Source organism: Orcinus orca, chromosome 12, assembly GCF_937001465.1.
Source record: "Orcinus orca chromosome 12, mOrcOrc1.1, whole genome shotgun sequence".
In the NCBI taxonomy this organism is placed as follows: Eukaryota; Metazoa; Chordata; class Mammalia; order Artiodactyla; family Delphinidae; genus Orcinus; species Orcinus orca.
Genome location: NC_064570.1, coordinates 3,626,179 through 3,641,337, shown reverse-complemented (window position 1 = coordinate 3,641,337; position 15,159 = coordinate 3,626,179). Strand labels below are relative to the sequence as shown.

General features: G+C 39.0%; 1 protein-coding gene across 3 annotated transcripts in view; it reads right to left on the bottom strand.

The window, feature by feature from the left end:
* Window positions 1–679: 679 nt before the first annotated feature.
* The window catches only part of PDE10A (phosphodiesterase 10A), a 583,168-nt gene continuing 568,688 nt past the window's right edge, over window positions 680–15,159 (bottom strand). For all 3 annotated transcript variants that reach the window (XM_033404002.2, XM_004278863.3, XM_049695213.1), the window contains 4 exons: window positions 13,958–14,069; window positions 10,816–10,896; window positions 8,269–8,357; window positions 680–6,047 (listed from right to left, as the gene is read on the bottom strand). In XM_033404002.2, coding sequence (XP_033259893.1) covers window positions 5,930–6,047; window positions 8,269–8,357; window positions 10,816–10,896; window positions 13,958–14,069 — 400 coding nt within the window. In that variant the 3' untranslated portion in view covers window positions 680–5,929. The remainder of the gene's footprint in view (window positions 6,048–8,268; window positions 8,358–10,815; window positions 10,897–13,957; window positions 14,070–15,159) is intronic.

Sequence of the window (15,159 nt, the reverse complement as noted above, 5' to 3'; positions counted from 1 at the left end):
TTCACACCGAAGGATAGCCATTAAAATTATGAACATCTCTACATATATTTCATGTATCATACATATATATATACTTTAAATGTATAATTACATATCAACAAAGGTTTCTTGCTGCTCTAAGCATGTAAGTAAAACAAAGATTTTGCAAAGTAACACCCATATATGCATATATACTGGCTGTTTGAATTATGAATTTATTTACAACTTGCCTAGGTTATAATCAGTGATTATTGTTATATTATACAAACATGACAGTAAAGGTTTCTTTTAAATACAAAGACTGCAAATGAATACATGAAAAAATTACACACATGTACAATATTTATAATTTATAAATGCAAAATTAAGACCTCTTTAAATTATTGCACTTGTGCATTTTACAAAGTTTTTATATGTCATACATATAAAATATTTTTAAATTTATAACTTATTAACTGTAATGAAGTTGGACATTGTTAACTCAAAATTCCTTCTCCTTCCAAAAGTGAGCCCATTAAAACTTTGGATACAGATCCATTGACTCTACGAATCAGCTTATTATGAGCGTTGTATTTTTGACAGCTTGTAACCTGTATTCCACTCCAGCAGCTTCTGGTCAGCAAGGAGATTATCACCAGCAAACTCTTAGTTGCCTTGGCTAGGCAGGGATAGAGGATCTCCTTTGTTCATAAAGACTTGTAAAAAAAAAAAAGTCACCCCTTCTTTTCAGAAAGAGTCAAGATGCTGCATTTCTACAAATTTTGGTAACTGTTTCACAGTGTTCTGGGCACGCACACTTTTTCCGGTGGGTCACTGGGTGGGTTCTGGTGAACAGGTGGGGGGTGTGGTATAGAAACACCTTCTACAACGACATCTACTCTCAGTGTGCACACTAAGTGAATATAAAGGGCATACACCAGACAACAGGTCATATGGAGAAGAGTGTTCCCATATGTCGTTTACACAGTATATTTGCGATACGGCACAGGACTGGGAACTAAAGAAAAAACAAAAGCTGCAATGCCCAGGATAGGGTGATATTTTAGGTGGACTAGGGTACTGGATAACACACTTTTAAAACTTATCCTGCAATAGGAATAAAACCTTTCCACTTAAGCTTCAGTGAATGTACGTTCCTCAAAAGTACTGGCTGAAACTTGACGTGTGGAAACCGACTACCCTAATTGGCAAGCGTGATCTGGCTGGAAGTTTCGGCCTGGGTCCTGGGGTAACGCTAACCCGTGCCCAGCAGAGGTACACGCAGGTCTGCACCCTCTCAGGGCGGTCAGCTCTGCAGGATCTTCCACTGTCAGTCAGAGAAGGGAAAAGCTTAGAGTTCGGGTGAAGGTAGTAATACTTCTTTGGATTTCAAACGTGTTTCTTGTCTTTCACTTTGTCCCATCTTTTCAATTTAGAACCAGAACAGCATCAAAACTGTTTTCTTCCTTTTTTTCTATTCTTATCATCACATAAATGTATCTAGTGCTTCAGACAACCAAAATATCCAGTAAAAAAAAAAAAAAAAAAAAAAGACGAAAAACAAAAAGTGTAAGCACTGCATTGGGTATCACTAATTTAAACTTAAGTGCTTAAAGAAATTGGCAAAATGTGTATCAGGATAAATACTTAATGCAAAGGTAAAAATATACTAGCCATGCACTACAGACAAGCCTGGGGAAACCATCACTGACAGCATACTCGGCTAATTTACATTTTACAGTGATTTTAAAATCAGATTAATACTTGCAATAGAAGGGATACACTAAGGTGACTAAATGAATATGTTTTTAAAGAATTAAATCCTCAATAAAATCAGCCAAGTGTAGAAAGCAAATACATTTGAAATATACAAAGATAGAAGTGATTTTCAAAATCTAAATCATGCATATGTACCTGAAAAACCCAACAAAATTACATCATAATCAGTGTCACAGTTCTTGGAAGTTCTTGCAAAAAAGACTGAATCTGAACAGTTCATTGGTTATGGTCACAAGGGTGACTGAATGAAATAAAATAAGGGATAGAAATCTGATAAGGAGAGAATGATCCTAACTCATTCCACTTGATAAAATTAACCATGGATGTGTCCCTTGAAATGTTGTTAATTATAGTTAAGCAAGAAAGCAAAACAATGAATATATGAATGAAGAGGTAAGATTACAGAGTTTAAAATAAAGGCACAGGCCGAGGCGTGGTGAATCACTTAGTCCTATTAAAACTCAAACCCTACTCTGGGTTAAAAGACCAGCAACATAATACTCAAAACTAAATCTATTAAGCAATCCAGGAAGCTAAGGATTTATGCATCTATGTGTATCATGTACAAACATAGCTACTGTGCTTGAATATACCAAGAAAGCAAAACTCACTGCGGGTGACTGCATAAAAGCATGCTAAAGAGAGGAAACCTACACTGAGCGGATCTAGTTCTGAATTAGCTCTGTTTCTGCTGCTGTGAGAACAAGTCACCCCGAGCAGTACCGTGATTGTCTGCACAGATGCTTTTCCATTGAAAGAAGAGTCAGGCTGGAGGACAACGGTGTGTGACTAATTCCAAACCTGGTCTCTCTTCCAACATTGGTTTCTCACGTGCTTCTCAGAAATAACTAAAGCTGGGAAATGGATCACAATTCCTGCCCTAGTAAAAGGGTCATTTGTGGGCTTCCCTGGTGGCGCAGTGGTTGAGAGTCCGCCTGCCGATGCGGGGAACATGGGTTCGTGCCCCGGTCCGGGAAGATCCCACATGCCACGGAGCAGCTGGGCTCGTGAGCCGTGGCCACTGGGCCTGCGCGTCCGGAGCCTGTGCTCCGCGGCGGGAGAGGCTGCAGCAGTGAGAGGCCCGCAAACCGCAAAAAAAAAAAAAAAAAAAAAGGGTCATTTTTTAGAATTCCTTTCCACATTAATTGCATTTAAGATTTTCTATTTAATTAAATCACAACTAGTAATTAATCAGATACTTGCATTTTTTAGAATTTTATTCCGCTGCCCAAGTTCAATAGTTCACGTTGTTAGCATGCATTTCCAAGAAAATTTCTAGTTAAAAAATATATTCACTATCTCTGAATGGAATAATTGCATTTGATGATAAAACTGTATCTATTATAAATCAGCACAACCAATAAAAAATTTTGCAAATCAAATATTCTACATATACTCACAGCTGATTACCAAATTTATACTGAACAGGGAAACTGTGGCCCAATATAAAATACCACTTTAATGAGAAACTCATCAAAACTTTTGGCCATAAAAACCATCTGCCCTTTAAAGAAAAAATCTGGGGAAAAGACGAAACAGAACTCAAAAGCGTGTCTGCTAAATAAATCCGCCGAGATACAAAATACTCCTAACTGTGTGTTTTCCAAAACAGATTGTCAACTAAATATCACTGCATCTGAGGCCCTTTCATTTTAGGTAAATCTATGATTCCTAAGTCAATCTTACACATGGTAAAAGTAATAGTAACAGTTTACATTAGAATACAGTCCTTTGTTCAAACTTTGCTTCTATTATGACTATTTCACAAGAAATCAACCAACCAATAACTCCATACACGTTTCTTTGGGAAACTACTGTTCAAAGTACAGGTCACACAATGCAATACACCTGGGTATGCCAAAATAAGATACTTTTCTCTAATAATCATGTCAGAACGGCAACCTTAAAAATGCAAACAGCCATAGCATTTCCTCCCCCGTGACTGTTGTCTGTTTCAAGAAGCAGAATTCATGCACTCTTTTAAAATCCTTTTAATGAAACAATAGTCTTCAATGATATTTCCTTTCTCCTTGCAATTCAGTCTCCAGGTTCAGTTAGATGACCTAAGTAACTTTTGGGATTAAAGTTGAATCTCATGGGTCCAGTTTCATACATTTGGCTGTAGAAAGTTTGGATGTATGCAACTTTTTAGAATTCGGTTCTGTGAATACATTAACATGAGAAAGGACTCTTTCTAGTCAGCCCTATATCAAACCACATACATATTCCAACATGAAAAATCACTTTTTGAAGAATGGGGCTGATTTTTACTTTTCAAAGATGTGTTTGCCTCTCTCTCCCTCTCTCTCTCACACATATATGTGTGTGTGTCTACATACATGTGTGTACCTACATGAATGTCTGTGTGCACAGCTACATACATCCGTGTGTGTGTGTGTGTGTGTGTTTATCTAGCCACAGTGGTATTCTCTCTCTTTTGTTATTTCATTTTACCTCGTATTGTATAATTATAATAGCAAATGGAGCTCCATGTAAGGAAGATGGCAACTTTCAGAAGCCCATAAGGAAACTGAACACACAGTGTTAATTTTAAAATAAGAACTATGTTTATGTATAGCTAACTCTGCTGCAACACAAATAAACCATATTATAGAAACACCTGATTTCATCATTTTTGCAAAAACCAAGCTCATATGAACAACAATGTGTATAGTATTGGATATGGAAAAGAATATTTTTAAAAATTTATTTTGTTGAAAGTAATATTCCAGCTTCCTGCTTCGAGGATCGCGGATAAGCCATTTGTTATGGCTCAGCCTAGCGCTTCTGAGACTCTAATTCCTTCAGGTCAGGACTTGCACAGCTTCGGAGGTTACCATGTCATTGTGCTAAAAATCTTTAAAGCATTAACTATGCACCAGAAGTGACTGGTTTATAATCCTTGTAGGAGGGGGTCCAGACTATTACTTTTGTATATTTTTTCAAAACATTTACATTGTAGAGTAATATGAGCCTACCAAAACTGATACAGGAGAGACTCTGCAGACGCAGGTGTCTCTGTAGATATCTGACCTTGAGCAGAGCAAAGAGAACAGAGATGGGCCCCGAGGCAGCCGCCGAGGGCAGAGAGCTTACGAAAGACCGTCGAGAGCGCACGAGCACGAGGGGAGTACGAACAGGAGCTGAATGTGCGGCTCGCAGTGGAGACTCCAGGAGGCTTAGATGTTATGGTTTAATTGATTTTAGGAGAAATGTATGGTCTTGTCATTAAATAATTTGTAGAACAACCCTTTCACTTGGAATGTGAGTTTAAGATTTTGCAATGACATCGAGTGAAAACATCAAAGAATCATTGTTAAAAATTCACATTTGACATCCATAAGACTTGTCCGTTGAAAAAAAATTGTATGCCTTGCTTTTATTTTGTTCTTTATGTAAAGGGTTTAGGAAATTTGCCAAGACTACAATAAAGAAAAAAATAAAGAAAAAATATTCTCTGACATTTTTGGAATTGATACTTGGATTTCTGAGATTTAGTATGATGTATACCTGCATCTCGTCTCAAGGGGATAGAAAGTCTGCTTCCCTTAGCGTTAAATGTATTCATCTAAGCCCTGTAGTATAAGCTTACAGAACACGCTTTAAGTCCACCTAACTTCTAGTTCATGAGGCTCTGAAGAAGGATGGATTTTCCGTCACTGATTGCAGAAAGGCGCTTCTTACTCTGTAACCTCCATGCCACGTGTCTGAGGCTGTCTGCTATGATTCACGCTAATTACAAGTAGGTCACACATGAACATCCACAAGAGTAACACGTAAAAGTTCCTATTTATAACCAACAACATCAAAGCAACACTGGTGTTAAAGCCAAAGTACAATATCCTAATAGTACCGTTTTAACCCTCACTGGAAAGATACAGTGGAAAAGTACCCCCTTCCGAACAATTGTCCGTTTCCATTAAGGCCTCAGCTATATTAGCCCATTAGAAAAGGCCAGTTCACAAGGAGTCACTGGGGCTGCGGATTTCTGGTCCTGGCTGATCACCGTCTGTGACGCAGTACAGAGGAGCCTGGCAGGGAGCCGTCTGCTGGATGTGTTTACTTGATGGTACCTTCTTGAAGAGGTCTGCATCCCAGTTACCAGGTGTAGGTTCCCCCCACAAAAATAAAAGGAAGAAAAGTCAAAGAAGCAAGATGAACATCTTCAGGTGGGAGGGCTCAGGGGTGGCCATCAGTCATCGATCTTCACGGGCAGCTTCTCCGAGGTCCCCTGGGCCGCCGGCGGGTTCGAGATCCACACGGCACTCTCCTCCCCTCGAATCACCTTCTCCCACTGGCTCAGGTTATTCCTGGAATAAGAGACGCAGCGACAGGGGCTGTTTCAGAAAGGATTTCTGGACTCTGTCCCAACAATCATCCACACCATCCTGTGGCATAACCCAGCCTGACGGCTTTTGGGTGTCGTTTTGACTCTGGTGACCTTGACTATAACCAGCTTGCAGGCTCCCAGCCCGTCCCCCGACTCGGCACCACTGCTCAGTCTCCTCAGAGGAGCCTCAACCACCAAAGCCCCGTCCCACCAGCTCGTTTCTTAGTTGCGATTCACTGGAAAGGGGACTGAGCCAACGGGTGACCACCGAGGACACGCGGGATGGGAGGAAAGGGTGGAAGGGGGCCCGGAGCCGCAAGTTCATCCACCAACGACACCTCCGGCCAGGCCTTCCCACCCCATGGGGGGAAGCGTGTGTTCCCCTGGGCCGGCTCCATCCCCTTCACCCCACATGTGTGTCATGTATTAGAAAGGTACCATAAGTTACACCTGCTACAAACTTTTGAAAGTTCCTCGTTACGAGGTTGTATTTGTGCCCCGGTGGCCTCTAGTCTCAAACACAGCCTCACTCCCCCACCTCCTATCTTCCCGTCTCAGTATCTGCAGCTCAAGGGTTGCAGCATCTTCCTCTCCTCCGATGGTGTGAGAACTCCCGCTGCCTGACCACCACCCTGCTGGCCCGGCTAACCTCGCAGAGGCCTCCTTGACATTTCCCCACCTTGCACCTTGCTTTCTCACACGCAAAGTCAAAATCAGAAGGGAACCTTATCATTAGCAAACACAAAATTCATGCAAAGAAGACCTGCTAAGATACCTTTGGACAAAAGAAACCCCTAAAATATAACCTGAAAAATGTAACTTTAGCTTTTGTCCTATGTCATCAGGTATCATTTTCCCAGAACCTGAAGAGATTTTTTTATATATTGGGAAAAAAACACCCACTAACTTTGTTGTGTTTCCTTGGATACAATGATACATGATGAATTTTTCAAGTTTTAATCGTATTGAAATGGCCTTTAAGGGATTATGCGGTTTAGCCAAGTCCACAGTAGCAAGAAGGCATGAAAACTGCTGAGACAGCTGAATAACAATCCCAGAGCTTGATAATAATAGCAAGCGTTCATTCTGCTGGTTCTAAATATTTAGCGCAAATACAGAGAATTTTTGGACAGAAAGAACTTCTGAGTAATGCCTGCATCTATTTTTTTTTTTTTTTTTACAACATGCTGCTTGGATTTCAATTGATACGCTCTTTTCGCTTTGGTGGGACATACATTTTTCCAACCTGACTCCATCAAGGATGAATACTCACTCACACTCCAAACTGTCCACATGGCTGAGCCCTTAGGCAATAAGATAATATTTTCAGAAACTAGCTACTGATTAAGGTCAGTGATGGTGCAACAAAATACACTGGGATGTTCTGTTCATCTCCACAGGAGCAGAGAAGAAAGAGAATCACTTAAAAAGGAAAAAGCAGGATCTTTTAAAAATTTTCTTGCTTGTTAGTTTGTTTTCCTTAAAGAATGAGTTCATCAGATACGTTTCCACAGCAGAGAATGGGAGCACACTAAATCCTCGGATTTGTTTACAAATATCTCGTCACATGTCTGTTCTCCTCCCCTCAACGGTGCATCCACTCCAGCCCCTCAGTGTGGTACTGGCTGAGTGGTTAGAAAAATCGTGTTGAAACCAATTCCCCTGCAGAGAATCAACTCACACAGCCAATGTTCATCACCGTTCGCCCTCCCCAAAGGAATTTCCTTTCAAAGTAAGATGAAAATCTTAAAAAATTTCCAACGTTCTTAGCTGAGTTTAGCCCTCCAAAAAGATGATGAGAGGACACAGAGAAATCTGTTCTGATCAACTGTTGATGGCTTGCATTTCTTTTGGGAAGAAAATGAAACTTAAAGAAGATGCCATTCAAGATTCCATCTCTTCCATTCAAATGATAAACTGTGTGATTTAAACTGGGTCCCTTTCCAAACCAGCAGCCCAGAAAAGACATTATTGTCTCCTTCAAAACAGCATTGGGCGGGGACCTCTGAGTCATAAAAACGAACAAACAAAACTTGAAAACTTTTTATGAATAAATACTCTTGATGTATCCTTGTTACATAGGCAAACACACAGCCCATTTATTGTAAAGTGTAGTGAAGACACATATATACTTGGAGATAAAATCCTATACATTCTTATCTTTTAAAAAATAGCATCCCAGGTTGAACTACTGTGCATACCTGCAGGCTTTCAGGAGAGGCTCTGTGGGCGGGAGGATCTGGGTGAGAGTGGTGTAGCAGGGAATGGCCACGGCATTGTAGAATCCAAGCTGCCTCAGTGCACAAATCACGGACAAGAAACACAACTGCGCGTTAGCAATTCTAGTAGCGCTATATTCCTCAAGTGAATTTTCTACTTCTCAAGCCTACCTAAAAAACGAAATGTTCTGGTTTTGCTAAGTAATCTTTGGCTCAAGGAACACTACTGCAGACTACGGTTAAAAATTCATTGAAATACATTCACAAAGTAAAACAAAAAAATTTAAAACATAAAAAGAAGTTAATCTAAAACCCAAGTACGATATTCAATGGGATTCTCTTTATAGATCAGTTATAATTCAGGTCCTATTTTTATCTCTGGTCAAATTGAGTACCTTAAGTGTTAAGCATTTCAAAGTCAAATCTGCTATTCCTCTACACGGGTGACTCGTCACCAACTTAACACTCAGGCATCACCCACTGTTGGGTGTCTCATTTGTTACTCTTAGCTTTGGTACCTCACTGGATTTACTGAAATTTTCTTCATCTCCTCCCTCCCTTTTTTTGACCTACGACAAATCTCACTGACTTTATCATAGCCCTCTCAGGTAACAGCTCTCTCAGTATGTCGGAAGTTAAAGTTTTTAATCTGTGATGCTTTTAAAAATATATTAAAGATTTTATTAGGAATTATTCTGGGCCACTGTGCACATAAGTGATGAGGGCCCCAACTGGCCTTTGAAGGCCACATGGAAAAGAGCTGCTGGATGATTAACCAGACAACACAGACTGTCTGGCTACAAATAACTGCCCTAATGGTTGACAACATGTACAAGATAAAACTGGCTCCTTAGATAAAGTGACCGGCAAACCATGGCTTACCAGTTTCTTAACTGAATTTCGGTGAGACACACCAGGGAATATAGAAGAGTCAAATACACTTGGTTCCTTTCTGCTTTCTCCTGGTGTAAAGTCTATCATCAGAGTCATCTTGCTAGAATAAATGCATTTCCATTTTTAACTTCACAGTTCATGCACAGACTTTCTTATGTCAATATTTAGCAGATGCCATGGTGCAGAAGGTCTCGAGAGAGAGACTAATTATTGGGAAGGAGAGTCTTTTATTTTTATGGCAAAGAATCATTTCATAGTAATCTCAAGTCGGAAGCAATATATTTGGTAAAATACTAGCTGATCACAGAAATATTGTATTTAAAATTCTCTAATACTATAAATGGATCTGGGATTTTGGCAGAAACATACTACCCTTAATGAAGTAACATGAGAACAAAGTTCATTCCCTGGCGACATCTTCAGTTCTCTTATGCACCCTATTGGGATGAGTGCTCAACTATTTACAAGGAAAAGCTAACGTCATCAACTCCCTATCTTATCCATATAACAAGATAAATTCCAAACGAATTAACAAATTAAATATAAAGTGATGAAATAAAAAAAATAACTGAAGAAAATATAGGCAAATGTTTATATAATCTCAGGGTGGGACAGGACTTTTACAACGTGACATGAAAAGCAGGCACAAGACAGGAAAGGATAATCACTGTGATTACCTGCACGGGAAAGTTCCACAAACAATGTTAAAATAAAACTAAACTGCAACATGCGTGGTAGGTATGTCAGTACACAGTCAGCAGAGATGGAAAGTGGGCCTCCTGCTAGAAAAACTGGTTAAGGATATGAACAAGTAAACTGCTCCCCAGAGGCAATGATGGCGAGAAAATTACGCCACCTCTTGCTGGGCTGTGGACAAGCTGTCCAAGAGCTGTGGACAAGCTTAAACTTTTGTATTAAGAGTTAATAACTTAACTTTAAATAAATAAAGTAGGAAAATTTGAGAACTTATCCAAAACCTTCATCTTGTGAATTTTCTGAAATGTTTTCTAAACTGAATTTTATATTATTTGTCCATAACTAACATCCTTATTATGATGTTAGAAGATTGAGAGTTTAAAAGGACCATAATAAAAGGAATATATCACACCACGCATGCACACATGCAAAACTAACAAGGCACAAGAGCTCTCGAAACATAAAAAATTAACATAAATTATGTAGTAAGACCTGAAAAGAGAAAAATTAGTGCCAGTTTATGGTAAGACAAAACTCAAAATGTACTAAAATATATGCATTATTTGTTAGGAAAAGTGGACCTAATCAAAATCTATAATGTTATTCTCCAAAAAATATCTTTGTACATTTGATGACAAAATATTTTCTGCTTGTTAAAAATATCAACAATTCAAATTCATCCATCCCCTCTATTTCAAGTAAGAAAAGAAAGCCTGCAACGGTCTGCAATTTCATCCGTAGAAGAGGTGATGATGACAAGGCTAGCTGTGAATCCTTTAAATGCAACTAGGATTTCCCATTCGTGGTCTTACTATCCTCCAAGTCCGTCTAAATGGAGATTTCAGGTGGTTCCAGGTCCTATAAGACTGCATATGCTTTTTATTCATATCCGCTGTTATGGCCACTGTAAATGATTGGACTTTACAACACAATTCATACCTGGCCTTGTGGGACTTCGTCCTTCTTGTCTCTGTCCATCATGGGAATAGGCTGTATTCCCAGCTTCTTCATTTCATCACCCTGGGAGAAACAGGGGAAAACGAGGCTCTCTCAATTTTATAAACTGGTATAAAACTTTGGTATTAATGAGCGGTTCCCTTTTTTCATTAATTCTCTTCAAAATGAATAATGTTGCTGCTTAATGACCCAAACAAATGTCAGAATAATAAAAAATGTAATGTATTATTGCAGGATTTTATCCTGATATTCCTCTCCTGTACTGAATTACCAGAAACCTAGCCATCTCTTCTGGTTTCATTTTGTAGAAGTTAGTGAAAGTTAGTAATAAGAGGAGATAAATGTGTGAGGTGGAACACAAGAACAAAATGTGAGATAACCGCAAGGTCTTTATCTCACTTCTTCAGATGATTTTTCACATGCAATGCACCGGGTGGAGCTAGGCTTTAAAGAGGAATATTGATACATCAATAATAAACAGTAGTCTACTAAAACATGTCAGTAAAGATACAGTATAACTGGCTAGACATCAGCACAGAGGTTAAAAATTATAGATGTTTATTAAAGATGTACGATATCGCAGGCTCTGGGCTAAGCAACTTGTACTATTATTTCACTTAATCTTCATGAAATACTATGAGTTAGATATTATTATCCCCGTTTTATAGATTTTAAAAATTATCTTACTGTTTTTATTTATTTTTTAAGGTTAAAGATTGTTAAAATTTTTCCTGAATACCTCACACTCTTCCCTCACATTTCTTAATTATTTTATTATTTTATTTTAATTATGCTTGTTTTCAGAAATCCAAAGCACAGAACAACTAAAACCACCCTGAATGTGCTATGATAAGGTTTAAAGACAAATTACTATAACCCTCGTTAAGAATGTTTGCGTACAGGACAAAGACACTTGCCTTGACTACTAAAGGCACTTGAAGTATAGAGTTTGCTCTGGTGTTGTTGCTTTAAATATGAACAGCAGTAGTTCTCAAGCTTTTTTTCTTTTATGTCCTAAGTGAATGAAAATAACTAGGCCCCTTGCTCAAGGATTTCACAAGCCCAACATATAAAAAGATTTAAAATAAGCAGTGATTTGAATATGTACCCGAATAAGGATTGATGCTGACGAGGAAAACAACGGGACACCATGGACCGTGTGTGCAGGAGCACAGGGGTGTCTGGGGCTCAGGGGTGAGGGGCTGCAGGGGTGAGGGAGGGAGCCCCAGGCAGATGAAACTGCACAGCACGGTCAGGGACCCAGAGGACAGAGGGGCTGAAATGTGGGAGAGCCTGGAGAGGCAGAGGGCTTGCTGCATCAAGTGTGTGATTTTCATCTTTATCATATCAGTGTGGAGAGACGGAAGACGGGAGGTGTGGTACTGACATAAACAGAATTAAAGTCATCCTGAACCAGCAAGCGTGGTCACCGAAGCACAGAGATGAGTCAGAGAACTGGCCTGAGGGCTCAGTCTCAGTACTAAGGCAAGGATTTCATCTCAAGCAACATGACACCAGAGGCTATACTCTTAATCACTGATACACTGATTTTAAAAGATAAAGGCAAGGAACCCAGTTAGATGTTGCAGTAACCCAGGCGGGATCTGGTGAAGCTCTGAAGAAGTGGGAGAGAGTGCGGGGCTGAGGTGAGAAGCGTGGACTTTATGAACGTCTAGGAGATCAACTGGCAAGACTGGGTGATTACGTTTCTGTTTCCACCCCGGGAGCTCCCTGCAGACGTCATCTATGAGGATACTGGCAGCTAATCGCTCCCTGTGAACTGTTTAACCAACGGGGAATAGAAAGGGAAAAAGCCTACATGTCTCTCACATTTCGATTCGTATTTTAGAATACAGATATAGTTGTTATGGTATGAAGTATGTCATAGTTAAATAAATAAAAGTATTTGCAAAACAATAAGCTAGCTTCAGACAAGTTTTCTTATGCGGTGTTTATAGAATTAATTCTAGGTTACTACTTTTAGACACACATGCAAATTAAGTTGACTGTGATAATAAAGTCAAACATTACAGCTCAGACATGTACATCTAAAAACAATCTTCCTGAGTCTGATAGTAACTAGATTTTGACACACACACAATAAAATAAAGAAAAAAAAAAAACCGTGCAAGAGGATGCCTACACAATGTATGCATTGTGTATTTGAGAAATAACACCATGAGTATATTCAACTCAAGGCCCGTGGTCTTCACCCAACAAAAATTCTTTGGCTTTACAATTATAAGACAGATCAACATTATAGACTATTTCTACTAATCGTTAGCTGAACGATTTACTGTTTTTTACTTTTTACATCCACTCTTCTACATGGATGAGATTTATGGTCTGAACCATCAACTACCAAACTTTTTGTCCTCCAAATTTACTTTTACTTCTTCAGAACAAATGAGGTGTACAAATACTTTAGTTTTTTTCCATAATCTTTGAACATGCAGGGATCTAAGTATTTGTGGATTCATTTGAATAAGAGAATTATATTCTACTTACTCATGGCAAATCAAGGAGTAAACACATGTTTCTGATAATTTGGATAATTCAGTCTAGAAAAGGTATTCATGAAAGTAATTCACATGGTTGTTTCTCATGTCAGGAATTCATGGATTAACATCCCACATATTCTACAGAACTCATAATTTCAGCTGAATTGACCATTTGGTACATTTACATCATCTCAGTTTCTACGGTACAACGTGATTAGTCTCTCGAATTTCTAGCTGTAGGCACATACAGCCCGTGATATCGTGGGTCCCTCTTAGTACGTTTTCCAGTGGCTGTCATAAAGGAGATGGCCTAATACAGTTTATTGGATGGATGACAAAAGATTGGCTATTAAATAAGGAAAACTGTTGCACTACTGTTCAGGGCATCAGTTCCTGAACTATTTCAGTGGAGATCAGAGAGTTTACACACATATTCAAGTCAGATGTAACAGAATGACTGTTCTTCCTTCATACCTGTATAAATGCTAAACAATAGTTTTTTAAGTAAACATAAACATGAGCAACTAAGATACTGTGACTAAATTATCCTTATATTTAATTTCTTCCCAATTGTTTCTCATTTCTTGATATTATCTATGTTCATATAAAAATCAAGGACGTACCTCAGCCCAGAATTCTGCGTATATATCATTTGCCGTCAATTTTGTTACTGGCCACAGCTTTGTCACAGAACAAAGATCACAGGCAGTCATCATCAAACCAATGACACGGTCTCTAGAACACAATAATATAAAACTGGTCACTGCAGCATTTGCAAATTTATAAGAACAACTGGAAAGACTTCTGTATTTTCAGGAGTGAGTGAGGCCTAAAGTGGGCATCGCTTCATGATGGGGGAACGATAGCGTTACAGAGCAGATACAGCTAACAGGCAAGAAAATAAAGAATGAAAGAACAGTGTAGCTTTAATTGTAAGAACATCAGTCACTCTGTCCCTAGTTCCACGAAGAGTATATCCTATGTTCCTGCTGCCTGGTTGTTACTGTTGAAATAAAATATTATGTGGGCATGGCCCTGATACCATCTAAATCCCCTGCTGTATTTTACTGCCACAAACCAGATTTTGACTTCTGTGGAATTCTGGAAATTTAGAGTGAGAAGAAACCGTGAAGAAAAAAGTCCCAATCCTTTCATTTTATATAAGGAAAATCTGAGGTGCAAATAAATGAAATGATTTCTTCAAGGTATAACTGGCTCAAGACAAGGCCAGAGTAGATGTAGATTCCCAGAATTCTCTCCCATCTCCCCACCTGCAGAGAAATGTGATGTCTCCAAACACTTTACAAGCTCCAACTTTCCAACTGAAAGGAGTTTTCTTTTCAATTGCTTTGCACTCACAACTATGTGTTCTAGGTCTGATTTTTTATTCTAAATATGGTTTGGCTTAATATTTCCTCTTGGAGAAAGATAAAAATTGCTTAAAAGAATTCAAACAGACATATCCCCTATAATTTTAACGCATCTGGTCTAGTGACATGAGGTCACCCTAAATGAAGTCTACACTTAACGGTGGCACTAAGTACAAGTTATTAAGAGCTTTTAATATTACTGACAGTAACTTTTACAAAGCAAATTACATAATAATAAAAGGAAAATTATCGAGAAAGACACAAAACCACATAACAAGTGAGAAGGTGTCATAATTCCAGCTCCTACCTAAATTCTAATGCGTCTGAGGACTCCACTGCTACTCAAGGCCGCCTTATTTCCTGGAGGTGCACAGACAATCCCCATCTGTGGGCACAGTACTCCCTGGGTCCTGAGCCTGCCCACCAGGCCCACAGCCTAGTAAGAGCATCTGTCT